Genomic DNA, 25,434 nt, shown 5'->3' with positions numbered 1-25,434 from the left:
AGTGTCAAGAAGACTTTGGATATTTTGTATGAACATTTCTTTTGGCCTAAGATAAAGAGAGATGTCACTCGCATTTGTGGCAGATGCATTACATGTAGGAAGGCTAAATCTAAAGTGTTGCTACATGGGTTGTATACACCCTTACCCGTTCCTAGTGAACCATGGATCGACATATCTATGGACTTTGTTTTGGGGCTACCTAGGACAAAAAGGGGTAGAGATTCTATTTTTGTGGTTGTGGATAGATTTAGTAAGGTGGCACATTTCATTCCATGCCATAAAACAGATGATGCCACAAACATAGCTGACTTGTTTTTCAGGGAGATAGTGCGACTCCATGGTGTTCCCAGGAGTATTTGTTTTTTATAGGGATATTAAATTCCTTAGCTACTTTTGGAAGATGTTGTGGGGGAAATTGAGTACCAAGCTCTTATTTTCCACTACTTGTCATCTGCAAACTGATGGTCAGACTGAAGTAGTTAATAGGACCTTAACTCAGCTTTTACACACTGTTGTTCATAAGAATTTAAAAACTTGGGATGATTGTTTGTCATTCATAGAGTTTGCATATAATAGGACCATGCATACTACTATTTCATATTCTCCTTTTGAAATTGTTTATGGATTCAATCCGCTTACCCCTTTAGATTTGATGCCTTTATCGGTTGATGGCAGGAGTAGCTTGGATGGACAAAAGAAGGCAGAGTTGGTGAAGTCACTCCATGAAAGGGTATGGCTTCAAATTGTGCAAAAGAATTAAAGGGTTGCTTCCCAAGCCAATAAAGGGCAAAGGCGTGTCATCTTTGAACCTGGAGATTGGGTTTGGGTTCACATATGCAAAGAAAGATTTCCAGCTCATCGGAGGACTAAGTTGCATCCTCGAGGAGATAGACCTTTCCCAATCCTTGAGAAAATTAATGACAATGCCTATAAAGTGGATCTCCCAGGTGAGTATAATGTGTCTGCTATCTTCAATATTTCTAATCTTTATCCTTTTGATGTAGATGAAGATTCAAGGTCAAATCCTTTTGAGGAAAGGGGGAATGATGGAAACCAAGGCAGGCCTACTCTTAAAGATCATTTGCAAATTCTAGATGGGCCAATTACAAGATCAAGAGCCAAGAAGATCAGGGAAGCCATGCAAGGATTAGTACAAACCACTTGAGAAGAAGTTAGCAAGAGCCCAACACTCAAGATGGGCTTGAAAGAAGAAGAACCAGCTTTGATCGACTTGATCCAAGCTGTGGAAGACTTGACTTAGAAATATGGCTTTTAGATATTAAGGTTTTCAATTTGTTTAAAGGATTTTTATTATTAGTTTTGAATAAGTGGGCTTGAAGATGCTTAACCCACATATGTCTTACTTATTTGAAATAGGGTTTAGAAGTAGTGTACCATGACACTGTTCACGCTGCAATACCCGCGGCTACTGTTCACTAAGGGCATTTTTGAGAAAAAGGGTCTCAAATTTTAGTTTAGGGTTTTATCATATTTTGGGGAGGGTATTTAAAGGATGTAACCAGTCATTTCAAGGCAGACATTATTTTATTTCGAATTTTAATTGTGAGTGAGTTTTCTCCTCTTGTTTTTAATTGAACTCTTGAACTTATCAAAGGTAAATCACAACCTTTGTGGCGTTCCTCCTCGCAATTTGGGTTCTTGAAACGGGATTTCAACGGGTCTAGATTTTGATATAATCTAGGTTCTTGAAACGAGTTCTCAATGGGTCTAAATTCTCCATTCATAGACTTGAGTTTGGCGTTCTTGGATAAGTTTTCAAATTGATTGTGGGTTCAAATGATTCTCTTCCCGCGAGTTCATATCATATCTTGTCTTCTAGTGGTTGAGCAAAATAATAAGTTTTTGTTAAGAAATCATCAGTCACGTCCTATTGGTTCTATATTATTCTCTAAAGTGAATGGTACTGGATTTACACAATTTCCAGAGGAAAATAGTGCATCTTTTCAAAAAAACCAAGGGCGTGGACGTGGTAAGAAAAATTATAGAAATGGGGGTCTCAGAAGTGACCAGACTAAAAGGGATAATAACAAATATACATCGTACCACCAGAAGTGGTTCAACTCAGAGAAGGGTAAAGGCACTCAGAACAAATTTTCAAAAAAAGATGAAGATAAATGCCATAGATGTAGTATGATTAGACATTGGTCTCGTACATGTTGTACAGCTAAACACTTGGTTGACTTATACCAAATTTCTATAAAAGAAAAAACAAAAAGTTTGAAACAAATTTTGCTGAACCAGCAGATGCTCTAGTTTATATAAATGTGGAAGATATTGCCCACCTTGATGTTTCTGATTTCTTTGAGAATTCTAGTGGTAGAGTTGATCATTTGATTGGTGATGGAAGTGTTCATTTTTAATTAATATATTTTCTTTATCTTATAGTAAAACTTTTAATATTTTGCAATATTTTATAGTAATGAAAGTTTTATATATTTTGTAGAATCATAAGTCTTACTGATGAACTTTTTATATCTGAGATGAATGATAGAAATATATGTCTAATTGACAGTGCTACAACTCACATAATTCTTAAAAACAAAAAATATTTTCAAAATCTAACATTGAGTAAAGACTACGTCTATACCATATCTGGTTCATCGAATCTAATTGAAGTCTTCGGAAGAGCTTATATTGTGTTGCCTAATTATATCAAATTGTGTATTAATGATGCTCTATTTTTTTCATAATCCAGAAGAAATTTATTGAGTTTTAAGGATATACGTCGTAATGGTTGTCATATTGAAACTACCAACGAAGACAGTAAAGAGCATCTTCTCATTACTAAAATAATTTCAAGCTAGAAGCTTATATTAGACAAACTGTCTGTTCTCTTATCTGGATTGTATTATATAGAAATGAGAACAATCAAATCACATGTGGTAATGCACTAGAAGTGCATTGACCCCAAAGTATTTATGACTTGGCATGATAGCCTTGGACATCTAGGATCAATAATGATGGGACGAATAATTGATAATTCGTATGGTCATCCCCTAAAGGATTAGAAAATTATCTTACCCAATGAATATCCGTGCTCTGCTTGTTCTCAAGGTAAATTGATTATCAAGCCATCCATATCAAATGTTTTTTTGAATCTCCATCATTTTTACAAAAGATTTATGAAGATATATATGGGCTATTCAAGCATCAAGTGAATTGTTTAGATATTTTATGATTTTAATTGATGCATCAAGTCGATGGTTATATGTTTGTCTACTTTCCACTAGAAATGTTGCATTTTCTAAACTTCTTACCCAAATAATTAAACTACGAACACAATTTCCTGACTATCCAATTAAAACTATTCGATTGGATAATGCATGTGAATTTACATTTCAAGTTTTTGATAACTATTACATGTCAATAGGAATAGATGTTGAACATCTAGTTACCCACACACACCTCAAAATGGTTTATCTGAATCATTAATCAAAAGGTTTCAGCTAATTGCTAGACTTTTACTTATGAAATCAAAACTTTCTATTTTTGCCTGGAGACATGCTATACTTCATGCAGTATTGTTGATTTGGGTTAGACCATCAACATATTACAAATATTCTCCATTATATTTTGTATATTTGGTCAACAACCAAATATTTCTCATATTTGTAATTTTGGATATAAGGTAGCACCTCCATAACGTACAAAGATGGGCCCTCAGCGTAGACTTGAGATATATGTTGGGTTTGATTCTTCATTTATTATTAGATACATTGAAACTCTTACAGGTGATATGATTAAGGTACGTTTTGAGGATTGTTATTTTGACGAATCAATTTTTTCAACATTAAATAATGAGAAGTCGGTGCCTGAAGTACGATAGAAAATTACTTGCAATCAAGGGTTCCGTTGGCAAGCCGTTTGGTCTTGAGGACCCACTATGAAGTAAGAATATTAAGATCAGCTGAGAATGGAATGAGGTCCCATGTTCGGTTAGTGAGTAAAGCTTCAAACTCGAAAGCCATAGCTGCTCTCCACTCAGGATATTTGGATGCTTCCGATAAAGATGAGGGTTCTTTGGGAACATTGGGGGAAACTGAGATGGTGAGATTAAGGGAAGGTTTTGGAACCGGCCAAGGGATTGTTCCATCTGAGCGGTGAAGAGGATAGTGAATCTGGTTTTGGAATCATGTAACCATAGGGTGGATAGAAGAGGAAGATGATGGAAGAGTGCATGAGGAGGTTTGGTCTAGTTGCGGTGTAGGAGAGTTTGAAGAGGAATAAGGTGACCTAATTGGGAGAGTAGGGTTCGGATCAAGTGGAATGGGTGGAATTGGTTGGGCTAAGGTGGCCTAATTAGGAGAAGTGATTTGACAGTTTGAAGGAGGCCCAGGCAAAGGTGGAAATAATTAAGATGTTGGGTTATCATATGGAGATGGGCTGAGAGAGGAATTGGGTAATATGGCCATATGAGAGGTATCAAATTGAGGGCAAGTATAGGTGTTCACTGGAATGGAATTTTGTGAGGCAAAAGGAAAAACATGCTCATGAAACTGGACATCCCATGGTGTATAAATGCTTCCAGTGGGAAGGTGAAGGCATGAGTAGCCTTTATGGTCCAGGCTGTAGCCTAGAAAAATACAAGGCTTTGAATAGAGGTTGAGTTTGTGATGATTAAATGGCCATAAGTTGGGCCAACATAGGCACCCAAAAGTCCTTAAAAATGTATAATCTGGAGATTTTAAAAAAAGAAGTTGGTAGGGAGATTGGTGATTGAGAATTGGGGTAGGCATTCGGTTAATGAGAAAAACCGCTGTAAGGAATGCTTCGGCCCAAAATTTTTGTGGGACGGAAGCATGGGCTAAAAGGGATAGCCCAGTCTCTACAATGTGAAGATGTCTCCTTTCAACAGTGCCATTTTGGGCATGTGAATAAGGACATGTTGTACAATGGTTAATGCCAAAGTTTTGAAAGACTTTTTGTAGGGGCTGAAATCCCCCACCCCAATTGGTTTGGACAGAGGTAATTAGACGAAAAAGAAATTTTGCACATATTTATGAAAAGCATAAAAAAAAAAATAGAAGAAACATATGATTTTGCTTAAAGTGGAAAAAGCCAAATATATTTAGAATAGTCATCAACTACAGATAAGTAAAAGCGACTCCTATTAGAGGAGGGCACGAGCTATTCCCTATACATCTAAAAATAGAAGACTAAATGGTTTAAGTGATCGAGAGGAGGTTAATGGATGAAGGAGGGAGTGAGATTTGGCCTGGGGACATGTGGAGCATGGGATGAATTGGGTATGGGAATTAAGAGGTAGATTGAAGTTTTTAATGGTGATGTTGGTTGTACTGGACAGGGGTGGCCAAGGCGAGAGTGCCAATTTTGCGTCTAGGTACGTTCACCTAGCATAGCTTGAGGAGTAAAAATGATGGAAGTAGAATTCTTCTGTGCCGAGACATCAGTAGGCAATTCTTAAAGTCTGTTCCTAACATGGCCCCAAAGAAGAGCTACCTGGATGTGCAAATCCTTCACAAAAAAATAATTGGAATGAAATTCAAAGAAAACGGAGTTATCAAGACAAAATTGATGAACAGAAAGCAAATTGCGAGTAATGGAGGGAACATGTAAAAGTTTGTGAAGTAAGAAATTGCCAAAAGGAGATTGTAAATGAGCTAATTCAATGTGCTGAATGGGAAGAGTTGAGCTATCCTCGATGCTAACTTGGTTAGATCCTTGGTATGAAGCTGCATCCAAATTTTAGTTAGTAAAATCTGTAGTAAAAGGGTTCGTAGCTGTAGTATCTGGGAACTAATTGCCAGCGTTCGAAGCAGGAGAAGCAACGTAGGTGTAATTAGCAAGGAAAGAGCTGGGAGGTGGGGCCTAATAACTATGATTGAACCTATGGTAACAGAAAATTGTTGTGTGACTAGGTTTTTGACAAACTTGGGACACTAGACAACCATTAGAGCAATTGGGAGAAGGAGTGAAATTGCCACAAGAATTCCCACGACCTCGGCAACCTTATGAAAAATTGCCCCTACCTCGATTAGGACCTGAGTTGGGAAAGGGTTGCCTGGATGCAGTGTTGGCTACGAGGGAGGTACTTGAGAGTAGAGAAGTGGTTTGATGGGAGAGCCTTGATTCATGATTTAAGAGGAAGCTAAAAAACCTGGTGGATGGAAAGAAGGTCAGGCCATGTGGTTAAGGAAGTAACAATTGATTCATAATCACTTCCAAGTCCAATAATAAGATAAATCACAAACTCAGAAGATGAGAGGGGTTGGCTAGCGGCTCCTAATGTGGCAGCAAGAGCAGTGGCTTTGTGGAAGTAAGTGGTTATAAAGCTCTTTCCCAATTTGATCCTCGTACAAATGAATGTAAACTAGAGGTTCAAAAGATTATTCATTTGTAAAATATTGCAAATCAATTATCAGATGTATTTACTGATACTAAAGGTGTAGTAAAATCATATATTCCTGCTGTTAATGTTCCAGTAAGGATTGCAATATCTGAATAACAAGTTGTCAAAATAACAATAGATTAGTCTAAGATAAACCTGAAACATGGACTGCTTATTGGTGCAAAGGACAAAATTTATCGGAAGAGAAAAATACAAAATGAATTTGGTACTCTTGAAAAGTTCATGCCCACAACACAGGCCATAAGAGTAATTGATGCATGAAGAGACTAACTATCCTGAAAAAGAACCTCCTGAAGAGGTATTTCATGAAATGTATTCCCTTGAAAAGAGGCATGTAGCTGAAAATAACAAGATTTTGATACATTTCATGAGTATCAGAGAAATTTTGGATAGAAATAAAACTGTTATCAACAACATATTTTCATATAAAATGACTCTTGACATTACAATAAGTAATGAAGAAAGTGAGCGTAGAACTGTCGAAGAATGTCGACGTAGAAATGATTGACCAAATTGGAAATCAGCTAATAAAGTTAAATTAAACTTGCTAGCAAAGTAAGAGGTCTTTAGACCTATTGTACAAACACCAAAAGGTATAATGCCTGTTAGATATAAATAAGTATTTATATGTAAGCGTAATGAGAATAATGAAATTGTGCGGTACAAAGCACAACTTGTTGCATAAGGTTTCCTGCAGAAACCAGGAATTGATTATGAGAAAACATACTCTCCTATTATGGATGCAATCACATTCAGATTTTTTATTAGTTTAGTAGTTACTAAAAGCTTGGATATGCAGTTGATGGATGTAGTCATTGCATATTTATATGGATCATGACATATATATGAAAATTCCTGAAAGATACAAAATGTCTAAAACTTCTAATTTGAATACATCCAGAAATATGTATTCTATTAAACTTCAAAAATTTTTATATGGGTTAAAGCAATCCAAACGCATGTGGTATAAACACCTTAGTGAATATTTATTGAAAGAAGGATTTGAGAATAATCCAATATGCCCATGTATTTTTATTAAGAAATCAAACTCCGAATTTGTTATTATTGCGGTTTATGTTGATAATCTAAATCTTGTTGAAACTCCTGAAGAGATCACAAGAACCGCTATATATTTAAAGAATGAATTTGAAATTAAAGATTTTGGCAAAACAAAATTTTGTCTTGGCCTGTAGCTCGAGTATTTGTAAAATGAAATTCTCATTCATCAGTCAATTTATACAGAGAAAGTCTTAAAGCACTTTTTATATGGACAAAACTCATCTCATGAGTACTCCAATGGTTGTTCAATCACTTAATGTGTAGAAAGATCCATTTCGCCCTTGTGAAAATGATAAAGAAATTCTTGATCCTGAAGTACCTTATCTCAGTACAATTGGAGTCTTGATGTATCTTGAAAATTGCACTCAGCTTGATATTGCATTTTCAGTTAATTTACTTGTAAGATATAGTTCCACATCAACTCGAGTATATTGGAATGGTATTAAACATGTCATTCGTTACCTCCGAGGTACAGTTGATATGAGATTATTTTATTAACATGGATCAAATTCACAATTAGTTTGATATACAGATGCAGGTTATCTTTCAGATCCACACAGAGGTAGATCTCAAACTGGATATGCATTTACTTATAGAAATTCTACTATATTATGGAGATCTGTCAAGTAAACACTATCTGCTATATCTTCAAATCACTCAGAGATCACTGCAATTCATGAGGTAAGTCGAGAATATATTTGACTAAGATCAGTGATTCAATATATTCAAAAAAAGTGTGGTCTTCCTGTGATTAATGATAGTCCAACAATTTTATACGAAAATAATGCTGCTTGTATTACTCAAATTAGAAAATGATATATCAAAGGTAATAGAACTAAACATATTTCGCCTAAATTCTTTTACACTCATGAACTTCAGGAGAAATGTGAAATTGATGTCAAATAGTACGGTCAAGTGATAATCTGGCAGATTTATTCACTAAGGCATTACCAACTGCAGCATTTAAGAAGATCGTGCAGAACATTGAAATATGGAGACTTAAAGACCTATCATCATGCACTTTTCAGGAGAGTAAATGTCATGAAAACTTATGCTGATTGTATTCTTTTTCCTTCGCTAAGGTTTTATCTCATTGGGTTTTCTTTTGTAAGGTTTTAATGAGGTAATCCTAAAACACTTGGTGGTACATATGAATACTGTACTCTTTTTCCTTCACTATTGATTTTTTTCTTGATTTGTTTTCCTACTAGGTTTTTCCTTGATAATGTTTTAACGAGACATATTCTTAATGGATGGTCATCCAAGGGGGAGTGTTATAAAGGATATTATAAACCGACATAAAGTTTATGTATGACCACTGCCATAAACCGACTTACTCTCACTATATATATGTGGCCATTATTTCATTGTACGGTACATAAGTTTTCTAAGTTAGTAACAACGCTTTCTCTTGTAATATTATTTTTCTTTTAGTTTTATAACAACATGTCAATTTTTATTTTTTTATATTTTATTTTTGTTGCTGTTCCAAAGCGTTGGTGATTCCCAATTCCCAAATACATCTTCTGTAGTTCATATTCTGTCTTTGCTAAGGGGGGAGTTAGCCAACAAAATGCTACACTCACTTCCCCTATATTCTTGTTGTCAAATGGCTTTCTACAAGTCTATCACTTTTCTTTTCTTTTCTTTTCTTTTTTTGCAAGAATATTGGTATTGAGCTATTGGAAACTAACCATTCAGATGACCTTCTTGACAGGCGGTGCCACATGATTTATTAAAAAAATAAAAAAATATATTCAAAACAAAAAAGATGTCTAAAAACATAAAAAGATGAAGATTGAAACTTTAAGTTTCTTCTATCAATTTTATGTTTGTATAAGTTTTTTAATAAACCACGTGGCACCACATGATGGTATGACATCAAAAGGGTCATTTAAGCAGTAAGTTTCAGATGGTTAAACAATGTTATTATTTTTTTCAAATTACAATAACCAAGACTTGAAGACTAGTACGTGGACTTGGAAGTTTAAAGAAATGTGCCAATTTGATATAATTCATTTGGTATTTTCATATTCAATAATTCACATGTTAATGTTTTGAAAAATACAATTTACGCATATAAATGGTGTTACAAGATTGAAGAAAACAAATTCTTAGTCTTTTCTATAGATAGTGGCAATTTGCTATGGGGGGTGTGGTAAGGGGAAAGAAAATCTACATCCTATATTAAAAGAAAATAGAAATGTTAGCACTAGCTTCTAGTACATATTGAAGAATGTCAACGCCTCATGGATGTAAACAACCCTTTAGGGTCACACCTTCAGTAAAAAGTTAGCGATTTAACCAGTTTCATGTATAGAAACTTTCGAGAGTGTGGTGCATGAACCAGGATTTAATCTACATGAGTGGGTTCGAAGGGTCCTGCCTTAGAGAAGTTTCCTGTCGTAAAAAAAATAAAAAATAAAATGAAGAATGTAATTTTGTTGGAGACAAATTTGAATAAAGTACTTCAAAATGAATATTAGTAAATGCAAGAATATCTTCTATATATAAAAAGTGTGTATGAAACGGAAAATCTTGTTTTAACGGTTTTTCTTGTTTTTCCGTTAAAGTTAACACCGTTTATTTTAACGGTTTGGCACATAAAATGAAGACATAAATGTTGAGAGAGATAGCATTCAATGTTATATAATTTATTAATCTCAATAATTGTAATACTTAATAGTTTATATAATAATAAGTAATTAAAGATTAGTTATTATATTTTTCTCTTTCTCCTTAACATATACACGTGTATTAGGTGCATAAGACGTGAATCCCTAAGTATAATATACATATATTATACGTTTCATTAACTCAGATTATTGAGTATTCCAAATTTAAAAATCTCATATAATATATAATACAAGTGTGTTTAATCCAAGTGTTTTTTTTCCCCATGGTAGTAGGACGTAACTTCCGCTAAGTCATATTCCATACGAAGGCTTGCTATGATAGGCACGTGACAAAGGCCGTGATCCTTGAACTAATCAAGAAAGAGTAAATTCGGCCAACAATTTCAAAATATATTTTATGATTTATATATATGCTATATATAGAAAATATTATACCACAAATTTTATAAAAAGATTATGTTTTAACTTTGTGTTGTCCCTGATCGACTCAACCAACAGCAAAATAAGAATTTCAATATTGTCTCTATTGATTGTCTACAGGATGACATAAATTGATGAATTATAATACAAACATCAAACGACACATATTTTGAACTACCGTTTGTGTTAGACTTTTATTAAATTTTACGCATACATCTTTGCTAAAATTATAGATGTTATAAACATGTATTGGATTATATGATATTTTGAACTAATTTTTTTATTTTCTCCAATATGCCTTAAATTATTAAGTGACATCAATAATTTTTATAAAATATATATTATTTTTTACAAATAATCATTTCCTAAAATTAGACAAACGTGCTTTGCACGTTACTCCCAACTAGTATATAAATATATATATATATATATATATATATTTTAGCTTAAAAGTTACAACAAATTGGTTCTTATAATCAAATCAGATTCCAAACCAATTTGAACTCTCACTTGAGTATAATATTTGGACTCTCATATATACCAATTAAGTTGAGGTACCAATTAATAATACAAACCAATTACGTTTGAACTTTTTAGTGCTCAGTTCCAATCAATCCATACACAATAAGCCATCCCATGATCCCCTCTCTTATTTTATACTTACTTCATATATATATATATATACATATATATTTTACAGAGAATGTCATATATATGTAAATATATATATATATATACACACACATATTAGGTAGAAAAAAGAAAAAAGAAGAAGAAAAAAAAAAGAAAAGAGAAAAAGAGAGTAGAAAAGGAGTTTGGACTCAAAATTGCTAAAAGACCATATATACAATCTTCAAATACCGTCAATATTGTACATCGGAGGCGAGGCTGAATTGGTAGTCCTTAGATGAGCTGTAGTTCCACACCTCAATGCTGTAATTGTCTTCTCAATTCTATTCTTCCCACATCCCCACCGATACAATCCTCTTTCTCGGTGCACAACAACAGCGACGACGAAGACAACAACCAAGAAAGAAACATAGGGGAGAGGCGTAGACACCTGCTTTGAGGGTTTGGCTTTGTTCCCCATCTGTCTTGATGCCCATCTGAATTCTCTCCGAGCCTTCCTCGACACTGTCTTTTTTCTCTCTCTCCCTCTCTCTCTTTCTATCCCTCTTTCATTCATTGAAAGCTCCATTGGAGCTTCTTCCATGTAATTCCATAAGAGGCATTTAATTTCTTCGACAAGCTTGAATATTTTAAGAGTTGCCCACAAACCCACGCAACCTCAGCTCTCAGGTAGGAAAAACAATCGTTGATTTTGCCTGCTGTAATGATTTATGATTCCATATTTTTCCGGGGTATTGAATATGGCCTTGCATTCTAGTATACTATGAATCCTTAGTTTTCTAAATTATGTTTACAATTTTGTGAATTGTTTGAGTTTCAGGGTATTTGAGGTGAAAGAGTATTGCTTTCTGGGTTGTTTGTATTCCTTCAGTGATTTTAAGACTTGGGTACTGAGGTTAATGGTATATACTTCTTGGTCTGTGTCTATGATTATATGATTTCGGCATTTGAGGTTGAGCAGCATTGGCATCTGTGTCTTTGTGAATTGATTGAGACATGAGTCGTAGGGTGCGGCGGAAGCTGGCGAGGAAGGGGAAGGTTGTTTCACCAATTTATACTGAAACAGAGGACGAAGATTTGGGATTGAAGCGAGAAGGGGATGTAGATTGGACTAGCCTACCTGATGACACAGTGATTCAGCTATTTTCATGTCTGAATTATCGTGACCGGGCAAGCTTATCATCAACCTGTAGGACATGGAGGTTTCTAGGAAAATCCCCTTGTTTGTGGAACTCTTTGGATCTTCGTGCACACAAATGCGATGCTGCCATGGCGTCTTCACTTTCTCCCAGATGCGTAAATCTTCAGAAGCTTAGGTTTCGTGGCGCAGAGTCTGCTGATGCAGTAATTCATCTTCAAGCTAGGAATCTACGTGAAATAAGTGGTGACTATTGCAGGAAAATAACTGATGCTACTCTTTCTGTGATTGTGGCTCGACATGCAGCACTTGAAAGCCTCCAGCTTGGGCCAGATTTCTGTGAAAGGATCAGTAGTGATGCTGTAAAAGCAATAGCGTTTTGTTGTCCTAAGTTGAAAAAGCTTCGACTCTCAGGAATTAGGGATGTTCATGGTGATGCCATTAATGCCTTGGCAAAGCATTGTCAAAATTTGACTGATGTTGGGTTCATAGACTGTCTCAATGTAGATGAGATGGCTTTGGGAAATGTAGTATCAGTTCGTTTCCTGTCAGTTTCTGGGACCTCAAATATGAAGTGGGGTGTGGTTTCTGATCTCTGGCATAAGCTGCCTAACTTGGCTGGGTTAGATGTTTCAAGAACTGACATTGGTCCAAATGCTGTTTCTAGATTGTTATCCTCATCGGGGAGCTTGAGGGTTTTGTGTGCCTTGAATTGTCCTGTTATCGAAGAATATGCTAGTTTTCCTATCAATAAAAATAAAGGTAAGCTGGTACTTGCCCTTTTTACTGATATTTTCAAAGGAATAGATTTGTTATTTCTCGATGCTACAAACAAGGGGAAAAATGTGTTTTTGGATTGGAGGAATGTAAAGAATAAGGACAAAAACTTGGATGAAATCATGATTTGGGTTGAGTGGATCCTTTCCCATACACTTTTGCGGATTGCCGAGAGCAATCAACAGGGTTTAGATAATTTCTGGCTCAAGCAGGGTGCAGCACTGCTTCTCAGTTTAATGCAGAGCTCACAAGAGGATGTTCAAGAAAGGGCAGCTACAGGACTTGCAACATTTGTTGTCATTGATGATGAAAGTGCCAATGTAGATCGTGGACGGGCTGAAGCAGTTATGCAAGATGGAGGCATACGCCTCCTTCTGGACCTAGCAAAATCATGGCGGGAAGGTCTTCAATCAGAGGCTGCAAAGGTAAATTTATCGATGCAATTATGAGCCATCTACTTTTTAATGAGTTTAAATTGGTTCTGATCTAAATAGATGGATTGGGTGGATTCTAATGATATGCCCTGGATACAATGCATGTCATGCATTCATAATATATGGAGATTATCATCACGATTTTAGTATAGTTTGATCTTATAGGTTTAATTATGGGATTTGGTTAATTATTTTCCTTCCTTCCTCAATATTTTCACCATAGGCTATAGCAAACTTGTCTGTGAATACCAATGTTGCAAAAGCTGTTGCTGAAGAAGGAGGAATCAATATTCTTGCTGGTTTGGCAAGATCCATGAATAGGCTGGTTGCTGAAGAAGCTGCTGGAGGATTGTGGAATCTTTCTGTTGGAGAAGAGCACAAGGTTTGATGTTTTGGAACTTATTCTCTTGGTAAGGGATATACTCTTAATTTCTAATGCTGAGTATGTGAGGATTCCCTGTTAGGGTGCCATCGCTGAAGCTGGAGGAGTAAAGGCCTTAGTTGATCTTATATTCAAATGGTCCACCGGTGGAGACGGAGTCCTGGTATGTTTCTGTATTGTCATGCATTCTATTTTCTTAGGCTTGAGTCTTTTATGTCATTCTTGATTTTCACTTGTATATAGTTAGAAGTTGCCATTGCACCTTAATTCAGTGGTGGCTTTGTTCACTTTTTTGTGTTTTCAGGAACGTGCAGCTGGTGCATTAGCAAATTTGGCAGCCGATGACAAGTGTAGCACAGAGGTTGCAGTGGCAGGCGGTGTACATGCTTTGGTCATGCTTGCTCGTAATTGTAAATTTGAGGGAGTGCAAGAGCAGGTACTGTTCATTGTTGGTATTGAGCATCCCAAACAAGCATATTGACATTTCCATTAGCTTGTCTGGTATATGTAACTTGTAAATTGATTCAAGGTGGCATGCTTTCAAGATATCTATGGGCTTATTATCAAATATTAGCATATGAAATTTGGTAGGTTTTGAACATTTAGTTTCGACATAATAAATTAGTTTAATTTTCAATTTTGGTTGTAGAATCATTAAGATAGCATTTTTGTTGGATGCATTGAGTTTCTTTTGTTCTTTACTTGAGATGATAATTTATCAACTCTCTATGATTTTGCTCTCAATGGTTGGAGTCTTTAGAAAAGAAATAAGCCTTCATTTATGGTCAGGATTCATGATTATGGTGGATCTTGGATTATGAATCTCGCCCTATAGGCTCATAATTGCTTGAAGTGACTGGTCTCCTCTAACATATGAAGAATGGGCCACATGTTTTGTTATGGTGCTTGAATTTTCACTTCTATGTCAAGTTGTTACTGTATGGTATGCATTTATGCTGGGTATGGTTACAAATGATGCAATATGCAGGTTTCTTTTGAATGTTTTTTTCCCAATATCTAAGATATGCTGTTGTCTTACTGTCTCCACTTCTGTTTTGAAATCCATCTTCTTTAGGGGTGACTACCTTATTATCCATATGCACTTTCTTTTAGGACTTGGTTATTGACTTTTGATTTGCTTTGCTCAAATGGTGTGATGACAGCATTTTTAAAGTTCACGTTCCCACAAAAAAAAAAAAAAAACCACACCCACCCATCCCCATTTGTCTCTGCTTGTGGCTTTGTGCAACTTTGTTAAGCTCCTTGTAAATAACAGGCTGCTCGTGCCTTGGCTAATTTGGCTGCTCATGGGGATAGCAACAGTAACAATGCTGCCATTGGACAAGAGGCAGGCGCTCTTGAAGCACTTGTTCAGCTCACACGTTCTCCTCATGAAGGTGTCAGGTAGTTTACAATTTCTTCTGCATCTGTATCGCTCATTTAATCTCCCCATGATTTATGGCTTCTAACTTATGTAATGTTGTCATTTTAATTAGCCTTCTGAGTATTTTCATTCTTTTGGACAAGTGCACTTTTTTCTGAGCACTGAATGCCAGCCCCCCTCCTTCCTCTAGTGGGGCACCCCCAAAGGAAAAGGGGAAACAAATAACAATATGAAACTGCTAAATGTTATATTCTAAATATGGAAATAATTTCTAACACAAAAATGGAACCTTATTTATTTATTTATTTATTTTATAAGTAAAATCAAAGTATATTAATAAAAAGAATAGGCAAAAGCCATGTTCAGTACAATGAATACCCTACTGTACTGAACACCCTACTACATAGGCTCAATAGATACAAGAAAATCATGAAGATTTTGGCCATTAAAATCTCCAAGTACAAAGAGTTCTAAAAAAGAAAGCTTTTAGTTTCTCCATAGATCTCTCTTTGTCCTCGAAAGTCCGTTCATTACGCTCTTGCCACACACACCACATGATGCAAATAGGGATCATCTTCCACATAGCCTTGATATGTTGGGTGCCTCTCAAATCTGTCCAACAAGCCAAAGCCGCCGCCACTGTCTCAGGCATAACCCAACCCAAGTCTAGTCTACTGAATATCTCATTCCATAACCCTCGAGCTACCTCACAATGTAGTAAAAGATGGTCTACAGATTCCCCCCCATTCCTCCACATGCAACACCAATCTGCGATGATCACCCTTCTTTTACTCAAGTTGTCCGTTGTGAGAATCTTACCCAAGGAAGCGGTTCACACAAAAAACACTGCTTTGGGAGGTGCCTTATGTCTCCAAAGCCTTTTCCAAGGAAACTGAATGGGGGGCTCTTGTGAAAGAGACTTATAAAACGAGCGAACTGAGAACAATCCTTTACTTGTAGGAATCCACCATAATAAATCAGCGAGCTGACTGCTCCTTTCGAGAGAATACAGGAGGCTGAAAAAGGCTGCAAAACTGTCCATTTCCCAATCGTGTGCCACCCGGCTGAAGTTGATGTTCTACTGGATTTGTTCCCCAACCATCACCATGACATCCACCACTAAAACCTCCTTGTCACTTGCTACACTGAAGAGAGCAGGAAATTGGTCCTTTAGAGCACTATTTCCACACCAAGTATCATGCCAGAATTTATATCTCCCAGACGGAGACTTGTGTGACGGGAGAAAACCCCCCATCCTCCTCTTATATATTTCCATAGCCCCACTCCATATGCCCCTCTCACCTCGTTGGTACACCATCCCCCCCAAAGGCTACCATATTTACTCTCAATTACCAACTTCCATAACACATCTGGTTCTTTGTGGTATCTCCACAGCCATTTTCCTAGTAACGCCCGATTAAAAGTTCTCAAATTTCTGATACCCAAACCACCATTAGGGAGAGGACTACACACTTTCTCCCACCTAATTAGGTGGAATTTGAACTCCTCACCTAGTCCTCCCCACAAAAAGTCCTCCTCACCTTATTGTTAAAGATGAGTATGGTTTGTCTTGGCCCCCCAACTATCAAATTTGTGTCTTTGAAAATTTATCGTTCGATTTAGGGCTTTCATTGACTTTGGGACTGTGAGGAGGAGGATTGTATATATACATTTATGGTAAGGAAAAGGGCCCCCTCCCCCCAAAAAGAATGTTGGGATTCATTACTGTTTAAAAAACATTGGTCATTGTAAGTACACAAGTTCCAATTTGTCTATCCATGAGATAATAATATTCCCTTATTGGTTTTGTATGACAAAGACTCCTTTTTATACCATTATATCAACTTATTTGCTATGTATTGTTTCCTTATTACTTTAATCTGATCGCTTTAGCTACTGGTCAAATAGGCAAGAAGCAGCTGGTGCATTGTGGAATTTATCATTTGATGACAGAAATCGAGAAGCGATTGCAGCAGCTGGCGGCGTTGAGGCCTTGGTATGGTATTTGCCTTGCTAAGTCCTAATCGTTGTAGTTTTCATAATCATACTTGGTCTTTTGCATAACTTCCTATGATAAGAAGTGCTTCAAGAGGAAGTGCTCGATGCGAATGCTATAGAAGAGGAGAGTTTTTTTATGCCTATTTAGAATGTGCTTCTTTATTAACTAGTGCTGCCAGTAGCATGGGGGAAAAAGTTGAAGCCCTTCACCTGAGAAAATTGTTTCTAATTGACTAATGAAATTGTTTCCTTTTCACTAGAAGTAGCATTTCTGTGAGAATAGAGCATAATAAAAGGTACATGATCTACAGGTTCCTGTTTACTGAAGTTGAAATTTAAGAAGTTAGGAATTGTTGGGTGTACTCCTTTTGAACTTCATAGAAAGTTACTTTGCATGGGAATACGTTGTTTCTCCTGTTTAAGAAGTAGCAGCCAAATTGAAGCTATATTTAAGTAGTATAATGTTATTTTTAGCAAGTTCTTCTACTCAACAACCCTACACCACACTTGTTGAGAGGAAAAATAAAATAAAAAGATAAAAAATAAAAGCTGGTGTGTGGTGTAGGGCTACTGAATAGAATTTTTCTTTAGCGAGGGAGTTCAGCCTTAAACTGTAAGCATGTATAATCAATCATGCATCAATATGCTTACTTTAGCAGATGGGCTGGAAAATTATTTACATGCAATGTTTTGATTTCAGTCCCTTTATAAACACCATTTTATCTCCTGAATTTGTTAAAGGATTAGTGATTAGTTTCAGTTCATTAAATGCTTCAAGCGTCTACAACTCTTCTCTTGAACCCTTTACCTCAGGAACTGGCCCCTATTATAGTCTGATGAAATCAAGAAAATATCTTGAATTTGATGAAATACATTTTGTGAATCAAGCATTTCCCATTTGCAAAGGCATCGTTATATGTGCATAATAGGCACTCTTTTGTGGCCTGCTTACAAAATCCATTAGATATAATAATGGGAAACCAGAAAACCCATCTAATATAGAAATTTTATAGCAAGTATTTGTTTTATATTTTGTTAGTGCCCTTTTTCATACATTATTAAAATTTATGTCCTAAGTATATATTTGTTCAATAAGATTTTTTTATTACTCTAATTGAAAGCTTTAATTTCATTATCCTTTTAATTCTGTAACCAATTTATTCTTTACTATATTCACATGCATCGCATACACATCGAAGAACACACACACCCGCATGCACATATGAACCCATCACCATTTTAATTAATATGCTTTCTTGATAAGGACCTGATAATTCGTATGCTTCTTTCAAGTTATGTGAGAAATATTGATTTCATGTTGAAGGTCTCTTTTACCTATATAATGTTTGGGAACAATTCTGTGTAGTTAGGCTATGCCTAATTAAATTGTTTATTAAACTTCTTTTTACCTATAAAAAAAAAAAAAATGTTCGGGAACAATTTGATTGAATGCTTAGCTAGACAGTCTGACAGCTATGCTGTAATGGTTATAGCCTTCTCATGACTTGGTTAGTTTTTTTGAATTTAAATCATCAAAATTGCAAAATGGTTGCCAGCATTGTCTCATTTAAAGTCTTACTTTACCTTGAAGTTTTGTCCTTGGTAATTTAGGTTGCTCTTGCACAATCATGTTCAAATGCCTCCCCGGGTCTTCAGGAGAGGGCTGCTGGTGCTCTCTGGGGTTTGTCTGTGTCAGAAGCCAATAGGTATGTGCTTGAGTTCAGATCTTTTTCCTATAATTGTTCTCATTTGTTTCATACATATATGAATCCCATACAATCTGTGGATGCATCTCGCAATTACGTATAATTTCTTGCCTGACTATCTACAATCTATCAGGGAGTTAGAGCCTCAAAACTGCAGAGGAAAGATTTTTAACCTAAAAAGTCTTGTTTGCAATAGCCATGCTGTGGAATTTATGCACCGACACACAAGTTTATATATCTGAAACAAATTAAAAAGCTGATCCTGCCCAGTGTCTGAATCTCTTTTTTCTTTCCTTTCTTTTGGCTTGAAGAGAAGCGATATGCCTTTCTTGAATGAACTTTAAGTGTTATGAAGATTTTCTTCATATATCATTACCTCTGCTAGAAACTTTGATGCAACCTGCAGCTGTCAGTGGTTTAGATACAAATCAATCACACTATTTAATTGGATTAAAGGTGGTAGAGTTTTGATAGGGTGTTCAAATTCTTATATCAATCCAGCTTGGATATTGTATTTCATAAATTTATGTGGCAAGTAATCAAAAAAATGTTTTGCTTATTTTTCATTGTGTCCAAGAATGTGTTTACAATACTAATGAAAGACAGTGGCAGATCCTTATATTAGGGGAAAAATATATATATATATATATATATATTTTAAAACCAAATTCGACCTGCAATTGGAATCATAGTTAACAGCATCTATATTTTCAATTCGGTATTTTGTGTGATCTCTTAATTGATCTCTTAATGGCCCTATGTAGACATAATTAGATTGGAAACTAGGCATGCACAAACTGCATTGTAGTTTATGATTCAGACGGCTTCAAAGTTTTATTCTGATTCATTGCATGAATTTCCTTGGTTGTGCATATCATAGCTTGTATATAGCAATCAAGTCACAGCTCATGGAGTTTTTATTTTCATTTTTATGAGTTAGGCTCTGATTTTTAATCCAGTAATACTGATTGGAAGGTTGGGTTGGTATGGAGTACTGTTAATATATTGGCTTATCCTGAGAAAGTTAAAGATGGTTCTCTCTTTTTATAGTTAATAAGAATTTTATTACCAAGCATAGGCACAGTCCAAGTACACAGGAAGTATACAAAGGAAAGTTAAAGATTATTCTCTTCTTTTTGTTTATTTGTTCCAATCCCACGGGCAGCTTTTTAGTAAGGGATTGTTGTGTAATCTGTGTGGGCTAGTGGAGTAACTGGCATCTGAATAAATAACGAGTCTCTGTGGTATTAGAAGTGGTTCATAGGCTTTGTTAATTTAGCAATTTTAGTCATTGAGGCTTGCATGTTGAGTGGTCACTTGATCTCGGCTTTCTTTATTAATGGCATACTCTTGTCATTTTTATTTTCACTTTTGAATTATTTTCTACTGTGTTCTCCTTTTGAATTATTTTCATATTTTCCATTGTCAGGATACTATTTACCGTGCCTAGATATCCAAAATGATTCACTTTTTTCTCTTACATACAAATTAGATGATGCTGCTTATGAAAACTTCTGTTATACTCCTCTCACCAATGTTATATTGTTGGTCATATTTTGGTACTCATATGCAGAGTAGTCCTGAATTTCTTTTTGTTTAGGAGGATATTTATTCTACATTCTATGTCACATTGATACTAATGCCCCATATCTTCTTTGGTCTTTGTTAGTGTTGCCATTGGACGTGAAGGAGGTGTAGCACCTCTAATTGCATTGGCACGCTCTGAAGCTGAGGCAAGCATTTCCTCTTCTTATTAATCCATGTCCCTGGAAAAAAAATTCTTTTTAACCTCTTCTTTAAGAACTAGTATGGCATAAATTTGGCTTAATTGATATTTTCCTTCCAGGATGTCCATGAAACAGCTGCAGGAGCTCTGTGGAACCTTGCTTTCAATCCTGGTAATGCACTCCATATAGTGGAAGAAGGGGGAGTTCCTGCCTTAGTTCATCTTTGTTCTTCATCAGTATCAAAAATGGCACGCTTCATGGCTGCATTAGCATTGGCCTACATGTTTGATGGGAGGTATCATGTTTTCTCTGTGACTTATAGATATAACATGTTCTCATATTACTCATCCTTTCTTTGTCAGGTTCACACATCTGATGTTTTGTTTCTACATTTAGTTGTGTCCTCTTCTTTTTGGGTTTTTTACTTTTTTTTTTTTTTTTTTTTTTTATGTATTCATAAAGTATCCGTTGTGTATTATGGTCTATGTCCTGATTAGAAATAAGCTTTGGCTACAGAAATGCAATTACCAATAGAAGGCTAATTTACACCACCAACGCATTTAAGACTACCATTGATGTTTTGGGACCAATCATTTGTGTTTTTGCCTTCTGTATCATTATATATCTTTTTATTTGCTTTTTGGACGGATATTGGAGAACAAAAGGTGTGGACAGAAACAAAACTAATTGTTAATCTTTATATTATGTATAGAAGAAGCCCAGGCGCCACAATACTCGGGAAATTTTCTTTCGGACTGGGAGAGCCATGAGAGACTGTTACTTCATATAATAATCGATCTAATTATATGAAATCTTCTGTTGTACTTTCTGCAGAATGGATGAATTTGCTTTGATAGGGGCTTCCTCAGAAAGTAGTTCGAAGAGTGTGAATTTAGATGGGGCTAGAAGGATGGCTTTGAAACACATCGAAGCCTTCGTGCTCACATTTTCTGATCCACAAGCATTTGCTGCTGCTGCTGCATCATCAGCCCCTGCAGCACTGTCACAAGTGACAGAAGGAGCTCGTATTCAAGAAGCAGGGCATCTGAGATGCAGGTTTACCTTATCTCTATCAAATCATGTTCTTTTTGGCTACGCATATACTTTTTATGAATATAACTCTGACCCCATTCATTGCGCTCTTAACATTTTCTCATATCTGCAGCCATTTTCTTTTGACCTTTTCTTGAAATTTTATTCATTAATGAAATGCATCTTATTCATTTTCTTCAGATAAAGTAAAATCGATTAGTTATTGTTCCCCATACTGCAGTAACTATATTTTCAGTATCTATTAGGGTACTACGAGTAAGATAATTGAAAATACTACATTATTTTAGCAGTGGACCCTAAATTTCTTTAGTTTGTAGGTCCTTCATATTTCTTTTTTAAATCATTTTTGAAGATTTGACCCGTTGATGCTGGCATATGGACCACTTTGTTGATACTGCTGTGCTCCTCCCCCCCCCCCCCCCCCCCCCAAAAAAAAAAAAACTGGCATATAGTTCTTACTATTCAATTTTACATTTCTTCCTTTCTTTTTCTTATTTTTGGACAATTTTCATATTTGTTAGTGGGGCTGAAATTGGGAGATTTGTTGCCATGCTACGAAATCCATCATCTATACTCAAGGCATGTGCTGCATTTGCTCTTCTCCAGGTAATTGTATATGTTTAGACTCTCCCTCCCTCTCAATGTGTGTGGCTTATATAAATGTTCACATTCAGCGCCTTTTGAATTAGTGGAAACTACATAGTTGTCATATTTTAATTGCAGTTTACCATTCCTGGCGGTCGGCATGCTATGCACCATGCAAGCCTTATGCAGAATGCAGGAGCCGCACGCGTTCTGCGTGCTGCAGCTGCAGCAGCAACTGCCCCTCTTGAAGCCAAAATATTTGCCAGAATTGTACTTCGCAACCTCGAGCACCACCACATGGAACCATCGCTTTGAAGACGACTACAGCTGTCACAATCTGTCTGCTGCCAATTTCATAACAAGCTATGGAGGTTCCCATTACTAGAAAGCAACAAAGCAGCATAAGGCAACATAAGAACACATTCTGCTCTCAGCTCTACGAAAATTTACCAATTGTCCCCTAGAACCATGTCTAATCTTTTTCCCCCTTTGCCCCCCATTCTTAGGATAAAGCTGGTTTATTTAGGCTTCATTAATATTTCTCCTCTTTGTAACAAATCTTCACATGTTAGAGGTACTTTACGTGGGGGGATTGACCCAAGAGTCATTTCCTTCTAATTTTTCTTTGGTGTCCTAATTCGTTGTGACAAAACCATACATAAAAGCAGTTTTAGGCTTGTTGAGGCTTTTGCTCATTGGGCATATCAGTTTGGTGGAAATTAAACCCTATAATCTTGTTTGCTTGACTCAAGTCAACGAAGGCTTACTCTGTTTGGATTTTAACTTGAAATTTTTTTTTGGAATTTGATGGATCCTTCTGTTTATATTGAGGGCATCCTGTTTTGGGAAGTATGATGCTTCCATATCCCCTAGGCTACAAAATGTAGATGCCTTAAGAAATAAATGTCACCGTTTAAAATTATTCTTGAAATCTCAAGATGACCCTACACCTTTGCTTGTATGATTTTGCTAGATATCGGTTATCCTTCCTCTCATAATTCCTTCTAGCTTTAAGCTTTGATCTCAGATTCTCAAAGGATTTTGGAAAAAGAAAGGAATATTAATTTAGCATTGGTCCTGGCCTGGAGGAATTAAGCGTCTGTCATGCATGGTGATTCCGATCTTTTACCTTTTCTGCTGCCTTTTCTGCTGTTGTGAATTTAGGAAATGTAGAAGGGAATTTTACGAGACTTTGCAATGCTTGTGGTTTTATCTCTTGGACAATGCTAGGGGGGCACTAGTGTATTTGGGACTTTTGCCTTTTTTTTAAAGTATTTTTTAACATATTTAGCCATTAAAAAGTATATAATTTCACTAAAAATTACTTCTCTAGTCATTAAATAAAAAAATAAAAGAAAATTAAAATCGTCGAGTATTAATATTGAGGGGGCTAAGTAGCATTTTCTTTATTTTTTACCGCTATAGGGAAAGGGAGGATAAGGTTTTGTAGAAATAGAAAGGGAAATGATTTATAGCGTGAAGTCTGCCTACTTCTATTAGAAAAAATACGAGAAATTTGAAATGTATATGAAAAAATTAATTTTTTTATATTAGATTTTACTTTTTTTTTTAAATAAATATACAAGACTTAGGCACTCTAAAAATGTATGTAGCAAAGTCGGTGACCAAATCATCAATTGAGAGTTCTCCTTTTATTCATACAAATGTAAATAAGAATAGGATTATCCATAATCACAAACATTATGTATTTTCTTTGGCGTATCAGACACATTTCAGGATGATATGCCCATTAAAATCCTTTTGCAGAACTTTACACTTACGAGAGCCAACATCGTTGCCGAGGGAACAAAGACAACATCAGGAATGACCTTTATCATATTTAGCTGGCTCACACCCTCTCCGGCTCTCTTAGCCACCATGGCTCCCGGAGGTGCTACTATTCCAGCGATAATCATTGCGCTGTCTGGTTTGTTCTGTTTGACGTTCTTCATCATAAAGTCGATGAACTCCGTCTTCTGATCTTCTGAGTGATTTTTGGCTTCTTCCCATTTTGTAAAACATTCCTGCTCATGGTGTGATATATATGTATATATATTTACGTAAGAATGAGAGAATATTATGAATGTTCAAGCAGTCTAAACTGACCTCTACATCCTTGCGTGATGGCACATCGTAGTGCTTACCAGGCAATGCTGAGTTGAGAGAGCTGCAAAAGATAAATTAAAGAGGGCAATTAGCTTAATTTGGGCTGATGCAATATTTATTTCCATTTGTGTCCCTTCTCCATGTTCTTTTTCTGTGCTACTTTTTCCTTTTCTCTCTCTCTCTCTTTTTTTTTTTTTCCCCAGGATGATAATCAAGACAACAATGATTAGTTATAGATATATACTTACATGAAGATATCAAGAACAGCAATATGGAAGTCACCAAAGGTCTTGATGTCTTTCTTAACGAACTGATCGTAGAGTGTCCCAGATACCAAATCCGACAACTGTTTTGACTGGCCGAATCCTACATTATTTTATGCAAATTTGCATCTCAGAAACATTATGGTGTTATGGGTAATGATATATATATAGCAGTAATGTCATTGAAAATAGCATCAAGAAGGGAGCAGATTCTTCCATTTTATCTAATAAGATCGAGCTTATTTGCAACCGGACAACATCTCTGGAACAAGAACATGAAAACATGCGGAAACAAAAAGACAACATACAGCAATCATATATACTAAAACGAAAAGAAAATTCATTCATAAAATTACATGAAATGAGAAATGAGATGACAAACCTTTTCCCATATAACTCGGAGCTACACCCATTTTTTGTGAAGATGTAATCATGTCCAACAATGATGCGTGTATCTATATATGAGAGAGAGAGAGAGAGAGAGAGAGAGAGAGAGAGAGAGAGAGAGGAAGGTATAAACAGCAGGGATAGGTTTTCAGTATGCTTGATCAGTTCAAGCAAGGTATTTTTTATGTTTTGATCTCTTTTCCATTGTAAAATAGGATTCTTGGCTTGGAACTAGCCTGTTCCTTGAAGGAGCAGCTCGTGGGTTTGGGTTCCTAGGCATCCTACCTTGTATTTTCTATGGTTTTTGCCCATTTGTCTTACCATGCTTCCATACATCTTGCATTGCAAAAGTTGCGAT

General features: G+C 35.9%; 2 protein-coding genes across 2 annotated transcripts; one reads left to right on the top strand and one right to left on the bottom strand.

The window, feature by feature from the left end:
* Positions 1-11,336: 11,336 nt before the first annotated feature.
* LOC122294057 (protein ARABIDILLO 1-like) lies at positions 11,337-23,015 on the top strand. The gene is made up of 13 exons (XM_043102517.1): positions 11,337-11,805; positions 11,957-13,476; positions 13,709-13,867; positions 13,950-14,030; positions 14,172-14,303; positions 15,144-15,271; positions 17,160-17,247; positions 18,861-18,955; positions 20,625-20,688; positions 20,802-20,977; positions 21,517-21,738; positions 22,257-22,341; positions 22,459-23,015. Exons 2-13 carry the CDS (start codon positions 12,133-12,135, stop codon positions 22,633-22,635), a joined length of 2,751 nt encoding a protein of 916 aa, XP_042958451.1. The 5' UTR covers positions 11,337-11,805; positions 11,957-12,132; the 3' UTR covers positions 22,636-23,015.
* Positions 23,016-23,942: 927 nt separating this feature from the next.
* LOC122294058 lies at positions 23,943-25,231 on the bottom strand. The gene is made up of 4 exons (XM_043102518.1): positions 25,072-25,231; positions 24,675-24,792; positions 24,427-24,487; positions 23,943-24,344 (listed from the first exon to the last, which is right to left on the bottom strand). The coding sequence occupies exons 1-4, from the start codon at positions 25,121-25,123 to the stop codon at positions 24,054-24,056; spliced, it is 522 nt and encodes a 173-aa protein (XP_042958452.1). The 5' UTR covers positions 25,124-25,231; the 3' UTR covers positions 23,943-24,053.
* Positions 25,232-25,434: the final 203 nt, after the last annotated feature.

The sequence above is a fragment of the Carya illinoinensis genome, chromosome 14, assembly GCF_018687715.1.
Source record: "Carya illinoinensis cultivar Pawnee chromosome 14, C.illinoinensisPawnee_v1, whole genome shotgun sequence".
Lineage (NCBI taxonomy): Eukaryota > Viridiplantae > Streptophyta > Magnoliopsida > Fagales > Juglandaceae > Carya > Carya illinoinensis.
The sequence above is the reverse complement of the archived record's forward strand: the minus strand, read 5'-3'. Positions and strand labels throughout refer to the sequence as shown.

Excerpts from the sequence above, each read along its gene's own strand:
- LOC122294058 (XM_043102518.1), bottom strand. The coding sequence starts at position 25,123 with ATGATTACATCTTCACAAAAAATGGGTGTAGCTCCGAGTTATATGGGA. Across the intron at positions 24,793-25,071 it reads TCCGAGTTATATGGGAAAAG|GATTCGGCCAGTCAAAACAG; the intron begins GTTTGTCATCTC and ends AAAATAATGTAG. Across the intron at positions 24,488-24,674 it reads GCTGTTCTTGATATCTTCAT|CTCTCTCAACTCAGCATTGC; the intron begins GTAAGTATATAT and ends TATCTTTTGCAG.
- LOC122294057 (XM_043102517.1), top strand. The coding sequence starts at position 12,133 with ATGAGTCGTAGGGTGCGGCGGAAGCTGGCGAGGAAGGGGAAGGTTGTT. Across the intron at positions 17,248-18,860 it reads CTGGCGGCGTTGAGGCCTTG|GTTGCTCTTGCACAATCATG; the intron begins GTATGGTATTTG and ends TTGGTAATTTAG. Across the intron at positions 20,978-21,516 it reads GCCTACATGTTTGATGGGAG|AATGGATGAATTTGCTTTGA; the intron begins GTATCATGTTTT and ends TACTTTCTGCAG.